The 16,709-nt window shown below is 39.1% G+C and overlaps 1 protein-coding gene across 2 annotated transcripts in view; it reads left to right on the top strand.

Moving 5' to 3' along the window:
• Positions 1–16,709, top strand: part of LOC126458620 (ATP-binding cassette sub-family C member 4-like) — a 312,931-nt gene that overhangs the window by 206,634 nt on the left and 89,588 nt on the right. For both annotated transcript variants that reach the window (XM_050095787.1, XM_050095786.1), the window contains exons 11-12: positions 6,791–6,974; positions 15,341–15,493. In XM_050095787.1, coding sequence (XP_049951744.1) covers positions 6,791–6,974; positions 15,341–15,493 — 337 coding nt within the window. The remainder of the gene's footprint in view (positions 1–6,790; positions 6,975–15,340; positions 15,494–16,709) is intronic.

Below are 16,709 nucleotides of genomic sequence, written 5' to 3'. Positions count from 1 at the left end.
CTGAGTCGAAACAAGGCCCCCGGAGTAGACAACATTCCATTGGAACTACTGACGGCCTTGGGAGAGGCAGTCCTGACAAAACTCTACCATCTGGTGAGCAAGATGTATGAGACAGGCGAAATACCCTCAGACTTCAAGAAGAATATAATAATTCCAATCTCAAAGAAAGCAGGTGTTGACAGATGTGAAAATTACTGAACTATCAGTTTAATAAGTCACAGCTGCAAAATACTAACGTGAATTCTTTACAGACAAATGGAAAAACCGGTAGAAGCCGACCTTGGGGAAGATCAGTTTGGATTCCGTAGAAATATTGGAACACGTGAGGCAATACTGACCTTACGACTTATCTTAGAAGAAAGATTAAGAAAAGGCAAACATACGTTTCTAGCATTTGTAGACTTGGAGAAAGCTTTTGACAATGTTGACTGGAATACTCTCTTTCAAATTCTAAAGGTGGCAGGGGTAAAATACAGGGAGCGAAAGGCTATTTACAATTTATACAGAAACCAGATGGCAGTTATAAGAGTCGAGGGACATGAAAGGGAAGCAGTGGTTGAGAAGGGAGTTCAATCTGTATACTGAGCAAGCAGTAAAGGAAACAAAAGAAAAATTCGGAGTAGGTATTAAAATCCATGGAGAAGAAATAAAAACTTTGAGGTTCGCCGATGACATTGTAATTCTGTCAGAGACAGCAAAGGACTTGGAAGAGCAGTTGAATGGAATGGACAGTGTCTTGAAAGGAAGATATAAGATGAACATCAACAAAAGCAAAACGAGGATAATGGAATGTAGTCGAATTAAGTCGGGTGATGCTGAGGGAATTAGATTAGGAAATGAGACACTTAGAGTAGTAAAGGAGTTTTGCTATTTGGGGAGCAAAATAACTGATGATGGTCGAAGCTGTGACTTATTAAACTGATAGTTCAGTAATTTTCACATCTGTCAACACCTGCTTTCTTTGAGATTGGAATTATTATATTCTTCTTGAAGTCTGAGGGTATTTCGCCTGTCTTGGTTCACTTTATAGGAAATACAAAAAGTTAGTGATATGTGGTGACTTCAATATTAATTGTATAAGTGATTGTGCAAGGAAAAGGATGCTGGTAGACCTCCTTAATTCATATAATCTTATGCAAACCGTATTCTTTCCAACGAGAGTGCAAGGGAACAGTAGAACAACCATAGACAATATTTTTGTTCATTCGTCATTATTAGAAGGGCATTCTGTTAGCAAAAAGGTGAATGGCCTTTCAGATCATGATGCACAAATTTTAAGTCTAAAAGTTTTTTGTGCTGCAACACATGTTAAATATAGTTACCAACGTTTTAGGAAAGCTGATCCAGTTGCTGTACAGACTTTTGTAAACCTTATCAAGGAACAAGAGTGGCAAGATGTTTATAGTGCTGATACAGTAGACGATAAATATAATGCTTTCCTCAAGACTTTTCTCGTGCTCTTTGAAAGTTGCTTTCCGTTAGAACGTTCAAAACAGGGTACTAGCACAAACAGGCAGCCTGGGTGGCTGACTAAAGGGATAAGAATATCTTGTAGAACAAAGTGGCAATTATATCAAAACGTTAGAATCAGTCAAAATCTAAATGCAGCAGCCCATTACAAACAGTATTGTAAGGTGCTTAAAAAAGTTATTAGGAAGGCAAAAAGTATGTGGTATGCAGATAGAATAGCTAAGTCTCAGGATAAAATTAAAACCATATGGTCAGTCGTAAAGGAAGTGGCTGGTCTGCAGAGACAGGTCGAGAATATAGAATCAGTGCGTAGTGGGGATGTCCGTGTTACTGATAAGTCGCATATATGTACAGTACTTAATAATCACTTTCTGAATATAGCAGGTGAACTAAATAGAAACCTAGTCCCAACAGGGAATCATATAGCGCTCTTAGAAAAAAGTGTTCCGAGACTGTTACCTGAAATGCTCCTCCATGATACTGACAAGAGGGAGATTGAGTTAATAATTAAATCACTAAAGACCAAGAACTCTCATGGATATGACGGGGTATCTAGCAGAATACTGAAGTATTGTTCCTCGTATGTTAGCTCAGTACTTAGCCATATCTGTAACTTTTCCTTTAGGAGTGGTCGGTTTCCTGACCGATTAAAGTACTCGGTAGTGAAGCCACTTTATAAAAAGGGAGACAGGGATAATGTTGACAATTATAGACCTATTTCTATGCCATCAGTGTTTGCTAAAGTTATTGAGAGGGTTGTATATACAAGGTTACTGCAGCATTTAAATTCACATAATTTGCTGTCAAATGTACAGTTTGGTTTTAGAAACGGTTTAACAACTGAAAATGCTATAGTCTCTTTTCTCTGTGAGGTTTTGGACGGATTAAATAAAAGGTTGCGAACGTTAGGTGTTTTCTTTGATTTAACGAAGGCTTTTGACTGTGTTGACCACAAAATATTACTGCAGAAGTTGGAACATTATGGAGTAAGGGGAGTAGCTTACAATTGGTTCGCCTCCTACTTTAAGAACAGAAAGCAGAAGGTAATCCTCCACAATATTGAGAGTGGTAATGATGTTCAGTCCCAATGGGGCACTGTTAAATGGGGCGTTCCCCAAGGGTCGGTGCTGGGGCCACTGCTGTTCCTTATTTATGTAAATGATATGCCTTCTAGTATTACAGGTGATTCAAAAATATTTCTGTTTGCTGATGACACCACCTTGGTAGTGAAGGATCTTGTGTGTAATATTGAAACATTATCAAATAATGTAGTTCATGATATAAGTTCGTGGCTTGTGGAAAATAATTTGATGCTAAATCACAGTAAGACTCAGTTTTTACAGTTTCTAACCCACAATTCAACAAGAACTGACATTTTAATCAGACAGGATGGGCATGTTATAAGCGAGACGGAACAGTTCAAGTTCCTAGGCGTACAGATAGATAGTAAGCTGTTGTGGAAAGCCCATGTTCAGGATCTTGTTCAGAAACTAAATGCCGCTTTATTTACCATTAGAACAGTATCTGAAATAAGTGACATTTCAACACGAAAAGTAGTATACTTCGCATATTTTCATACGCTTATGTCATATGGTATTATTTTTTGGGGTAATTCTTCTGATTCAAAAAGGGTATTTTTGGCTCAAAAACGGGCTGTTCGAGCTATGTATGGTGTAAGTTCGAAAACCTCTTGTCGACCCCTATTCAATAGTCTGGGAATTTTGACATTGCCCTCACAGTATGTATTTTCTTTAATGTCGTTTGTTGTTAGCAATATTAGCTTATTCCCACGAGTTAGCAGCTTTCACTCAGTTAATACTCGGCAGAAATCAAATCTGCATGTGGAATGCACTTCCTTGACTCTTGTGCAGAAAGGAGTGCAGTATTCTGCTGCATCCATTTTCAATAAGCTACCACAAGAACTCAAAAATCTTAGCAGTAGCCCAAACACTTTTAAGTCTAAACTGAAGAGTTTCCTCATGGTTCACTCCTTCTATTCTGTCGAGGAGCTCCTGGAAGAGATACAAAATTAAGCAAATTCCAGTGTACATTTTTGATTTTCTTTATTTAAACTAACGACTTGTCGCCTGAATATGTTTCTTATATTTCATTTTATCTGTTTCTACAATCGTGTTATAATTTCATGTATTGACTCGTTCCATGACCATGGAGACTTCTCCTAAATGTGGTCCCACGGAACAATATATATATATATAAAAAAAAAAAAAAAAAAAAAAAAAAAAAAGTAGAGAGGATATAAAATGTAGACTGGCAATGGGAAGGAAAGCGTTTCTGAAGAAGAGAAATTTGTTAACATCGAGTGTAGATTTAAGTGTCAGGAAGTCATTTCTGAAAGTATTTTATGGAATGTAGCCATGTATGGAAGTGAAACATGGACAATAAATAGTTTGGACAAGAAGAGAATAGAAGCTTTCAAAATGTGGTGCTACAGAAGAATGCTGAAGATTGGATGGGTAGATCACATAACTAATGAGGAAGTATTGAATAGGATTGGGGAGAAGAGAAGTTTGTGGCACAACTTGACCAGAAGACGGGATCGGTTGGTAGGACATGTTCTGAGACATCAAGGGATCACCAATTTAGTATTGGAGGGCAGCGTGGAGGGTAAAAATGGTAGAGGGAGACCAAGAGATGAATACACTAAGCAGATTCAGAAGGATGTAGCTTGCAGTAGGTACTGGGACATGCAGAAGCTTGCACAGGATAGAGTAGCATGGAGAGCTGCATCAAATCAGTCTCAGGACTGAAGACCACAACAACAACAACAACAACAGATGGACTTCACTATTTAGTGTCACATCGTTATTTACTCATGTGATGCTATTCTTATAACTAATAGTCATAGAAATACAAAGAGGAAGATATTTATGTAAGATTTTTTTCTTGTTCAAAATGTTTTATGACTTTTTATTCAGTGTCCCTTGATCCATTGTGGAAGTGGGACAGCATCTGCTCAAATATTTACCAAGGAAAATAGTCAGACAGCCATATATTTTGTAAAGTTATTTTATTTAAATGACAACCAGTTTCAAGATCTCAAGACTGTTATCTTTAGGCCCCTATTCACTGCATGTACAGACAATCAGATGTATCAATAATTGCATAGTGGAGCCATCAATATCTGGATTCTGTTAATTCACTTTTGGATTTTTTACTTTGATGACTGAGCACACCTGCAGTCCTCAGACAGTAGGTGTGCTCAGTTGTTGTCAATTCATTGAAGTAAACACTCCCAAAATTAATTCATGGAATCCAGATATTAAAATGTAAATGTAAATGTCGTGCGACTAGGGTCTCCCATCGGGAAGACCGTTCGCCGGGTGCAGGTCTTTCGATCTGATGCCACTTCGGCGACTTGCGCGTCAATGGGGATGAAATTATGATGATTAGGACAATGACAACACAACACCCAGTCCTTGAGTGGAGAAAATTTCCAACCCAGCCAAGAATCGAACCCAGGCCCTTAGGATTGATATTCTGTCACACTGACCACTCAGCTAGCAGGGGCGGACATCCAGATATTGATAGTTCCAATATGCAAGTATCAATACATCTGACTGTATAGCTGGGATGCTGAGTCGCAGACAGGCACATTGAAAGTCACAAAATAAGCTTTTGTTTAACGAGGCCTTTGCTAAAAGTAGACAATAGACACAGTCATCTCCAGCTGCCAAAGACTGTGGTCATGCGTGTGTGAACTGCATTTGCATATGTGTGTGTGTGTGTGTGTGTTTTATCTATTTTTGACAAAGGCTTTGTTGACCAAAAGCTTATTTTGTGACACTCTTTTTGTTGTGCCTATCTATGACTCAGCATCTCCGCTATAAGGTAAGTAGCAACTATCCTTTTTATAATATTGTCACATTTCTTCCAGGATTTTCCATTGTTTCATACATCTGAATGTCTATACGTGACTGAAGATGAGATTATTGAAATGCCAAAACTAGTTCTTGTCTAAATAAAATAACTTCTCAAAAGATACAGCTATTTAATGATTTTCTTTGGTAAAAAATTTTATTCTGTAGGTCACCACATGCTGCCATAGCTCTCTGCATGAAGAAAATGTGATGATGCAAGTGAATTTTTCAAGGTAACACAATTGACTGTGAGGCAAAGGGGACTTAGAACAGAATCATGACTCATTTAAACATCCTCAAATGTGCTGTATTCTGTATTTGTAATTACAGAGAACCTTATTGGCAAATACATCTTTGACTCAGATCAACTAATGAAAACCATCCATGCTTCCAGGCAAGCAAAAATTTCCAGTACTAACTTCCCAAAAGACATCAAAGCATTGATAATTTACTTGTGTAGTGTTTCTACTTTGCTTAGAAAGTGGATAGATTTCATAAGTTTTGAGATGTGTACAGAAATGTTAGCATGTCTGCCTTATTTCCCCTCCCTCAGGTCAGAACACTTAATTTTCTGGGGAATTCAAGATTATATGTATGTGTTACTAACATTTGTCTCTGTATGTTGCATATTTTACTTAGCATCTACACACTACCAAATGTCACCACAACAGCACTTACAGGAATATGATCAGATGTACAGTCATATACCATAGTGAGTTTTTCATGTGTGGATCAGACAGGTACTTGTTGAGGTGTACAGTGATAATGTCTTTTGATAAATACAGATGTGAAATTGATGTACAGAGTTTGAAAATAATAATGCAGATGAGCATGATGAATATTTGTGTGTTAGCCAAATATGCACTTGATTTGGTTTCCTGTGCTAGATCATTAAAGGTCCTAAAACACGGAGTCAGTTGATGGTGTAAAGAAATGAACGAGGTCATCGGGGGTAGATAGGAAGCTCAGTTGTGAGTGTGCCCAGGAAAGTGAGTGGCAGTCTTTTTGGAAGAGCCATATAAACATTCATTTGAAGTGATCAGGCCAACCATGTAAAGTTTAAACAAGAAAAATAACCTAAATCCTGCTTCTCCTGAACATGAAGTCAGTAGCATTAACTAACTGCCTTGGCTTATTCATGGTACGTAACTTAAAACACATGTTCATGATGGGTAATGATGTGGTTATGAAGCATATTATACACGAGGCCTGACGTGATATGATTGTGGATTCAATTTGGCACCTAGCGGTTTGCACTCATTTGGGTGACTTGTGGGGGTACCTGTCAGAACCACAATAGATGTTCAAAACCCAATTATGTTTCAGTTATTATTGCTACATTACTCCTCCAGGCTATCAGAGTCTTGTCTTCCTCTTACTTCTTATTAAGTATCAACTTGTGATATTTACAGAAAATGTAGAGGATTTTTTCTCATTTTCAGGGCTGTATACCGAGATGCTGATGTTTATTTGCTGGATGACCCACTGTCAGCTGTAGATACCCATGTTGGAAAACAATTATTTCAGGAGTGCATTGATGGTTATCTTAAGACAAAAACACGAATCTTAGCTACTCATCAACTACAATATCTCAAGAGTGCTGATGTAATTGCCATAATCAATAATGTGAGTACTTAGTTTAACATATATCTTTTATATAAAACATTGCCAAGTATTGCACAAAGCAGGTACAAGTTACCCTGACAACTCTTACCCACCAATTTTCTATTCAACTGATGTGTTATCACTAGGAATATGTTTGGAGTTCTTTTTCAAAAATTTCTTCCTGCAGTCTCCCCATAGTCATAGACTCACTAGATAAAAATTTTGGCTTTGTATGCCACATTTATCTATGGAATGAAGGATGGATAACAAAATATACACACCAAAAAAAGTTTTTCATCACCTCAGTTCTGAGAGTTCCGGAACCTGTACAGAGAATTGGAGTAGAGATCAACATAAACATCATTTCTGCCCTTTTTATTGCATGTTGTACCACCGTACAGTAATACCTTCAGAGGCAGTGGTCCAGATTGCTGTACACACCCTTACCTCTAATATCCAGAAGCGCATCCTCTTGCATCAATGCATGCCTGTTTTGTCATAGCATACAATCCACAAGTTCGTCAAGACACTGTTGGCCCAGATTGTCCCACTCCTCAATGGTAATTCGGCATAGATCCCTCAGAGGCACTGGTGGGTCACTCCATCCATAAACAACCCTTTTCAATCTATCACAGGCATGTTGGATAGGATCCATGTCTGGAGAACATGCTGGCCCCTCTAATAGAGTAATGTTGTTATCCTGAAGGAAGTCATTCACAATATGTGCACAATGGGGGCGTGAAATGTCACCCATGAAGGCGAATGCCTCACCAATATGCTGCCGTTATGGTTGCACTATCCGTCGGAGGATGTCATTCACGTATCGTACAGCTGTTACAGCACCTTCCATGAGCACCATCAGCATACGTTGGCCCCACATAATGCCACCCCAAAACAGCAGGGAACCTCCACCTTGCTGCACTTGCTGGACAGTGTGTCTAAGGCGTTTAGCCTGACAGGGTTGCCTCCAAACACAGATCCCATGACTGTCAGGTTGAAGGCATATGCGACACTCATCGGTGAAGAGAACATTATGCCAATCCTGAGCGGTCCATTTAGCATGTTGTTGGGCCCATCTGTACTGCGCTGCATGGTGTCATGGTTGCAAAGATGGATTTCCCCATGGACGTTGGAAGTGAAGTTGTGCATCATGCAGCCTATTGCACACAGTTTGAGTCATAACACAATGTCCTGTGGCTACACGGAAAGCATTATTCAACACGGTGGCATTGCTGTAGGGTTTCTCTGAACCATATGCCGTAGGTAGCGTCATCCACTGCAGTAGTAGCGCTTGGGTGGCCTGAGCGAGGCACGTCATCGACAGTTCCTGTATCTCCTCCATGTCCGAACATCATTGCTTTGGTTCACTCTGAGATGCATGGATGCTTCCCTTGTTAAGAGCCCTTCCTTGCACAAAGTAACAATGTGGAAACAATCGAACTGTGGTATTGACCATCTGGGCACGGTTGAAGTACAGACAACGCGAGCTATGTACCTCCTTCCTGGTGGAATGACTGGAACAGATCGGCTGTCGGACCCCCTCCGTCTAATAGGTACAGCTCGTGCATGGTTGTTCACATCTTTGGGCGGGTTTAGTGACATCTCTGAACAGTCAAAGGGACTGTGTCTGTGATACAATATCCACAGTCAACGTCAGTCTTCAGGATTTTTGGGAACTGGGGTGATGCAAAACTTTTTTTTGAAATGTGTATCTTAAAAATCACATATAAGAAGATGTTCATCTGCTCCTCTTCTTTCTTGTTTCATTTCATTGAGCCACTGTCTAAAGACCTTCAAACATTTTATTCTTAATATAGTTAACAACATAATTGAAAGAAAGTTTACTCCTCAACAAGTTGCTGTTCAGTCTGGAAAATCATGATGCAGTCAGATATTGCTCCTCATGGTTTGAACAGGGTAAGATCATGTAAAGGGATATGGAAATCTAACAGGCATGGAGTACTAGAATGCAGTTGTAGGGTAAGGAGTAGAAGGAAGGATTACATGAGAATATGGGCCTGGTGCTAGGAATGGGAGAGGAGAAAGACTAATTGAGTTCTGCAATAAATTTCAGCTATTAATAACAAATAATCTGTTCAGAAATCACAAGAAGAGGAGGTATACTCAGAAAAGGCCAGGAGATGTGGGAAGATTTCATTTAGATTACACCATGGTCAGGCAGAGATTCAAAAATCAGATACAGGATTGTAAGACGTACCCAGGAGCAGATATAGACTCAGATCATAATTCAGTACTGATGAAGAGTAGGCTGAAGTTTAAGAGGCTAGTTCAGAATAATCAGTGCACAGAAAAGTGGGATACGGAAGTTCTAAGGAGTGAAGACCTACCTCATGATGGCAACAAGGTCGATTGCCGAAATATTGTGTCCTTTGTACACTCACACCAGGATGTTCATCCGAAATTTATTTCGTAATGAAGAGATACACTTGAAGTTCTCTAATGCTACAGACACTGCAGTAAGGGATAGTTCAGTAGGTAGTTCAGCTGAGTAGGAATGGACAACTCTAAAAAGGGCAACTACAAGAAAACTGCAGATTGATGAGAGAAGTACGTACAAAAATGTTCAGGGAAATTCAGGAATACAGAAATACAAGTCATTTAGGAATGAAGTAAACAGGAAGTGCAGGAATGCTAAGGTGCAATAGCTGCATGAAAAATTTGAAGAAATTGAAAGAGAAGGACTGACTTAGCATACAGAAAAGTCAAAACGATCTTCCATGACATTAAAAGCAAGGGTGGCAACATTAAGAATTCAATGAGAATTCCGCTGTTAAATGCAGAGGAGATAGCAGACAGGTGGAAAGAGTACATTGAAGGCCTCTGTGAGGAAGAAGATTGTCTGATGATGTGATATAAGAAGAAACAGGAGTTTGATGCAGAAATGATATGGGGTCCGGTATTAGATTCAGAGTTTAAAAGTGTTTTGAAGACTTAAAATCAAATAAGATAGAAAGGATAGTTAACATTCCATAAGAATTTCTGAAATCATTGGGGAAGTGGCAACAAAACAACTATTCACATTGGTGTGTAAAGAGTATGAATCTGGAGATATACCATCTGACATTTGGAAATACATCGTCCACACCATGGTGAAGATTGTAACGGCTGACAAGAGTGAGAATTGCACAATCAGCATAACAGCTCATGCATTCAAGTTGCTGACAAAAATTATATATGGAAGAAGGGTAAAGAAAATTGAGGATGTGTTAGATTAGAATCAGTTTAGTTTTAGGAAAGGTAAAGGCACCAGGAGGCAGCTCTGATGTTGTGTTTGAATCAAGACAGATTCATAGGATTTGTTGATCTGGAGAAAGTGATCAGCAGTGTCAAATGGTAAAAGATTTTCGAAATTCTGAGGAAGATTCAGATGAGACAGGTAATACACAATATGTATAGGAACCAAGAGGGAATAATAAGAGTGGAAGACCAAGAACAAAGTGCTCAGATTAAAAAGGTTGTAAGACACTCCTGTTAATATATACATCGAAGAAGCAATGACAGAAAGAAAAGAATGGTTCAAGAGCGAAATTAAAATTCAAAGTGAAAGGATGTCAGTGATAAGATTCATTGAAGACATTGCTATCCTCAGTGAAAGTGAAGAAGAATTACAGGATCTGCTGAATGGAATATCTGATGAGTACAGAATATGGATTGAGAGTAAATCGAAGAAAGATAAAAGCAATTCGAAGTAGTATAAACGATAACAGCGAGAAACTTAACATCAGAATTGGGGATCACAAGGTAGATGAAGTTAATGCTTTCTGCTCTCTAGACAATAATGTAACTCATAATGGATGGAGCAAGGAGGACTTAAAAAGAGACTATCACTGGCAAAAAGAGCATTCCTAGCCAAGAGAAGTCTACTAATATGAAACACGGGCACCAGTTTGCTTTTGTTGTACAATATCACTTTTATTGTTAACTGGTTTTCGGCTTACAAGACCATCTTCAGACATTTACTGAGTATTATCACCAAGGAAGTTATAATGTTTGAAAACAACATTGGAAGAGAAGTAACACATCCAGACTGAAGTAGAAACATACAGTAAGTAACATCTTTGAGAGTGTGGTGGTAATGCAATGAAAAATTAAAAATTGAACATTACATAAATAGCAATGGAATAGACAGGAAAACCTTTAACACAAAATAGGAATAGCATGCCTACATAACAGTTTCTATTAATAAACAAAACTAATAAAATAAAATAAAATTAGTACTAGACAAGGCTACATCAGGAGGTATGTAACATGGAGAATGATACCAAAACCAATTAAAAGAAGAGACAATTATCAATGTAACTACAGAATACATAAGGAACTTAAGCAATATCAATAAGATAAACAGAAATAAATAAATGCAGGAAAATGGAGGCATTTGAGGGAACCTACAGTAAATGCAATCTTTGAGAGTGTGGTGGTACTGCATTTTAACATTAACATTATAATAAAAACAGTGGCTTAATTATAATGTTAAGCTGAAAACTGGTTACCAATAAAAGTAATATTGTAGAACAAAAGCAAACTGGTACTTTTCATTTATTATAATGTTGTTCTACCAAGAACTGATGGAAGATTCTGTTAGCATGAAACATAGGCCTTAATTTTAGGAAGAAATTTCTGAGCATGTATATTTGGCGCACAGCTTTGTATAGTAGTGAAACATGGAGTGTGGGAAAACCAGAACAGAAGGGAACTGAAGCATTTGAGATGTGGTGCTACAGAAGAATGTTGAAAGTTAGGCTGACTGGTAAGGTGAGGAATGAGAAGGTTCTCTGCAGAATTGCAAAGAAAGGAATATATGGAAAACACTCAACAAGTAGAAGGGACAGGATGATAGGGCATCTGTTAAAACATCACAGAATAACTTCCATGGTACTAGAGGAAGGTGTAGAGGGTAAAAACTGAAGAGGACAGCAGAGGCTGGAATACATCCAGCAAATAACTGAGGATGAAAGTTGCAAGTGCTACTCTGAGATCAGGTGTACGGATGCCCATACAATATTTTGCAGAGGACGAGGGCCTCAAAACAGTGTGATTGCTCCTATGCATTGTAATATTTACACCTATGGTCAGCTGATTACTCAATACTCAGCGCAATACACAACACTCCAGGCATTTCATCTATAATGATGATATAGCAGTGGCTGCCAAAGTGAAGATCTAGAAGTCTGCCGAAGTGAAGATGTATGAAGATGTAGAAGTCTGCCGAAGTGAAGATGTATGAAGATGTAGAAGAAAAGTGACTTCATCTTTGGATACACAAGTCCTTTATATGAGGTCTGCCATCTAAGCCCAAAACCCATTAAGACTCAGGTGTGTACATTTCACTTATGGAATAGAGAAATTAAACAAGAATTGGTCATCATATGGAAGGTAAACAGGTTCAGCATTGCCAAACACCTATGTATATGAATGTTACTTTTGACCATACACTGTCCTTCAAGGAACATTGCCATAACACCAGGCCGATGGTCAGTGCAGGGAACAATATTTTGAGGAAGCTCACAGCCACTACCTGGGGAGCTGGTCCTCACATTCTGAGAACTTCCGGTGTTGCTTTGTGTGTGTTAGCTGCATTGTATGTTTCACCTGTATGAAGTCGAACAGATGTGCAGAACTATAGACCTATATCTCTAACGTCGATCAGTTGTAGAATTTTTGGAACACGTATTATGTTCGTGTATAATGACTTTCCTGGAGACTAGAAATCTACTCTGCAGGAATCAGCATGGGTTTCGAAAAAGACGGTCGTGTGAAACCCAGCTCGCGCTATTTGCCCACGAGACTCAGAGGGCCATAGGCAGGTAGATGCCGTGTTTCTTGACTTCCGCAAGGTGTTTGATACAGTTCCCCACAGTCGTTTAATGAACAAAGTAAGAGCATATGGACTATCAGACCAATTGTGTGATTGGATTGAGGAGTTCCTAGATAACAGAACGCAGCATGTCATTCCCAATGGAGAGAAGTCTTCCAAAGTAAGAGTGATTTCAGGTGTGCCACATGGGAGTGTCATGGGACCGTTGCTGTTCACAATATACATAAATGACCTGGTGGATGACATCGGAAGTTCACCGAGGCATTTTGCAGATGATGCTGTGGTGTATGGAGAGGTTGTAACGATTGAAAATTGTACTGAAATGCAGGAGGATCTGCAGCGAATTGACGCATGGTGCAGGGAATGGCAATTGAATCTCAATGTAGACAAGTGTAATGTGCTGTGAATACATAGAAAGATAGATCCCTTATCATTTAGCTACAAAATAGCAGGTCAGCAACTGGAAGCAGTTAATTCCATAAATTATCTGGGAGTACGCATTAGGAGTGATTTAAAATGGAATGATCATATAAAGTTGATCGTTGGTAAAGCAGATGCCAGACTGAGATTCATTGGAAGAATCCTAAGGAAATGCAATCCGAAAACAAAGGAAGTAGGTTACAGTACGCTTGTTCGCCCACTGCTTGAATACTTCTCAGCGGTGTGGGATCCGTACTAGACAGGGTTGATAAGGAAGATGGAGAAGATCCAACGGAGAGCAGCGCGCTTCATTACAGGATCATTTAGTAATCGCGAAAGCGTTACGGAGATGATAGATAAACTCCAGTGGAAGACCCTGCAGGAGAGATGCTCAGTAGCTCGGTACGGGCTTTTGTTAAAGTTTCGAGAACATACCTTCACCGAAGAGTCCAGCAGTATATTGCTCCCTCCTACGTATATCTTGCGAAGAGACCATAAGGATAAAATCAGAGAGATTAGAGCCCACACAGAAGCATACAGACAATCCTTCTTTCCACGAACAATACGAGACGGGAATAGAAGGGAGAAGCGATAGAGGTACTCAAGGTACCCTCCGCCACACACCATCAGGTGGTTTGCGGAGTATGGATGTAGATGTAGATGTAGAAGTGCAACTGCTCATGACAAGTGGGTTGACACTGCATTCTGTGAGACCATCCAAATCCTGTTGTAATCTATGAAACAAACTCTACTAGATAAACTCTACCTGATTGTTGGAATAGCTCCCCCCTATATCAGAAAGGCTGTCACTGCCAATGTGCGGAGGGCAAAGCAGATCAATGATCCACATCATCCACTGCATGATCACCAAGTTATAGTCTGTTGATTGAAATCTAGAAAGAGCTTCATCACTAGGACTCAACCACTGGAGGGAACACCAGAGCCTAACCACATCATCAAATGGAGAAGTAAGGTGCTGCCAGTTATCCCTGCAAAGGAAGAGCTGTCTTCAGGAAATGATCTACATTAGCCTGTTTGGAGGTCACTGTCATCTTACAGTGGACATCCCTCATTGCAAGATAACCATGCAGTTGATGAAGACATGTCTAGTGAGTGTGGAACAACACAAAATCCACACCACTTTTCCATATGTTCTCTACTACAATGACCTTTCACAACACAGGACTTGATCAAGGCAAATAACAAAGCCATCAGAGTTGCTACATTCTGGAAATGCTGACCAGGCACAGAAATGATGAATGAATTGAAATTTTTCTGTGCTTATTGACAATATTCCCTACATGTACTAGTAGTAACAGAAATCAAATTCTTGACAAAAGTAAACCATTATAATGCTTAATTAATTTACCTCCTCACAGGATTGTTTAAATTTTTTACATTGTTATTATGCTCTGATGATGTAGACCCATATTTTTGTTACTATCTGTTTCTTTGGTTGCACCAAGGTCCACAGATATCACAAATTGTCTGGGTGGTAACATTTTACACACTGACTGTTGTTGGATGAATTAAAAGTTCCCTTTGTTTTGCTTTCATTGTAAGACAGTTTTGACTGTGCACCCATTTTCAGTGTATGCATAAGTGTAACCCATCAGAATGGTTCTACAAAAATGAGCCAATGCCCAACAACTCATTAGTTTGCAAATGTAATAGTGTAATCATAGAATGTTGTCCACATGATCAGATGTCACAAAGTGTTGTCTTCAACTCTGACTCACATAAGGCCAATCTGACAGGTTTTAGCTGTACATATTTTTAAAAATGAAACTGTAACACCAGCACAATAAAAAGAAGCTCAATCTTATCCAACAACAGCCATTGTGGTAAAGTATTATTATTCTGTTCTCCACTCCTACTTTTGGTGTTAAGTTTCTACAACAACCTAGTACACTCTTAGCCCTATCTAACAAATGTGTTATGTAGCAGACTGAAATCTTACAAAAAAGAACAACTTTTGTGCATGGGAATAGGGCTCACAAGTGACCAGTGATATAAAATAAATCTCTGTTTTCTGTTATTATAATGAGCAATACTCTTTACGATGTTGCATAAACACACACACTGAAACAGTCCAATGCTATAATTATTATGTTATTCTGATTTCTTTCAGGGAAGAATAGAGTATCAGGGCACATTCAGTGACATCCTGACAAATGATTCCAGTTTTTCAAATTTGCTTGTTAGCAGCCAAGAAGAGTCAGAAAAAGTAATGGAAAATGAACAAAGGCTTTTACAAAAACAGATGTCTGTCTCATCTGTGAATGTAAGTTGCTTGTATTTCCAACTATTGCATGTATTATGAGTGCTGAAGCAAGTAACATGATTACTTCATATCGGCACACACTCAGCTGCAGAGTGAAAATTTCACTCTGGAATTACCCCCAGGCTGTGGCTAAGTCATGTCTCCACAATATTTTTTGTTCAATGATTGGTAGCTCTGCAAGTTTTGCAGGAGAACTTCTGTGAATTTTGGAATTCAGGAGTTGAGGTACTGGTGGAAGTAAAGCTGTGGGGACAGGTCATGAGTCTTTGGGTAGCTCAGTCGGTATAGCAGTTGCCCACAAAGGAAAAGATCTGGAGTTCGAGTCTCCGTTGAGGACACAGTTTTAATCTGTCAGGAAGTTCCATGCTCATGTAATGTGTGAGGACTGATTCAGATACTTCTTCTTCTTAAGTTGCCAATCCTAAGATTGATTTGCAGCAGCTCTCCATTCAGTGCGATTGTCGGCCAGCCTCTTCAATTCCGTGAAACTTCCGCATCCTAGGTCCTGCATTATCTGGCTTATGTACTTTCTTCTAGGTCTGCCTCTTGCCCTTTTGCCCTCCACAAGGCCTTCCGTTATAGTGTGGAGAAGACTTTCATGTCTCAGAATGTGTCCCATCCATATATCTCTCCTCTTCTTGACCGTCTTCCAAAGAACTGGAACTTCCTCCGCTCTCTGCAGGACTTCTTCATTTGTCATCCTGGCCGTCCATGGAATTTTTAACATCCTTCGCAGACACCACATTTCGAATCCTTCAATCCTTCTTCTTTCGTCCTCTCCAAGTGTCCAGGTTTCGCTGCCGTAGGTCTTTATTAACCGCTTCCTGAACGATAGACTTATCATATTTGATGTGAGGAGTCCTTTCCTTTTATAGAATGCAATCTTTGCCTGATTTATTCTACTTATTACATCTTTCCTACTATGACCATCTGATGTTATTCTGCTTCCCAAGTAGACAAAGTCTTGTATTTCTTTCAGCTTCTCTCCATTCAGCCTTATATTCGTAATTGCTTGATTATTTTGTTTGCTTGCAATTAAGATTTTTGTTTTTGACTTATTAATTTTCATGTTGTACCATGTAGCAAGAGTGTTTTCCATTTCCTCCAACACTACTTGTAATTCTTCCTCATTTTCCGCTAGGACAGCAATGTCATCCGCAAAACGCAGCATATCAACTATTTTTCCCTGGATCCTGATTCCATTAGCTTGTCCTAA

Source organism: Schistocerca serialis, chromosome 2, assembly GCF_023864345.2.
Source record: "Schistocerca serialis cubense isolate TAMUIC-IGC-003099 chromosome 2, iqSchSeri2.2, whole genome shotgun sequence".
Classification (NCBI taxonomy): Eukaryota; Metazoa; Arthropoda; class Insecta; order Orthoptera; family Acrididae; genus Schistocerca; species Schistocerca serialis.
The sequence above is the reverse complement of the archived record's forward strand: the minus strand, read 5'-3'. Positions and strand labels throughout refer to the sequence as shown.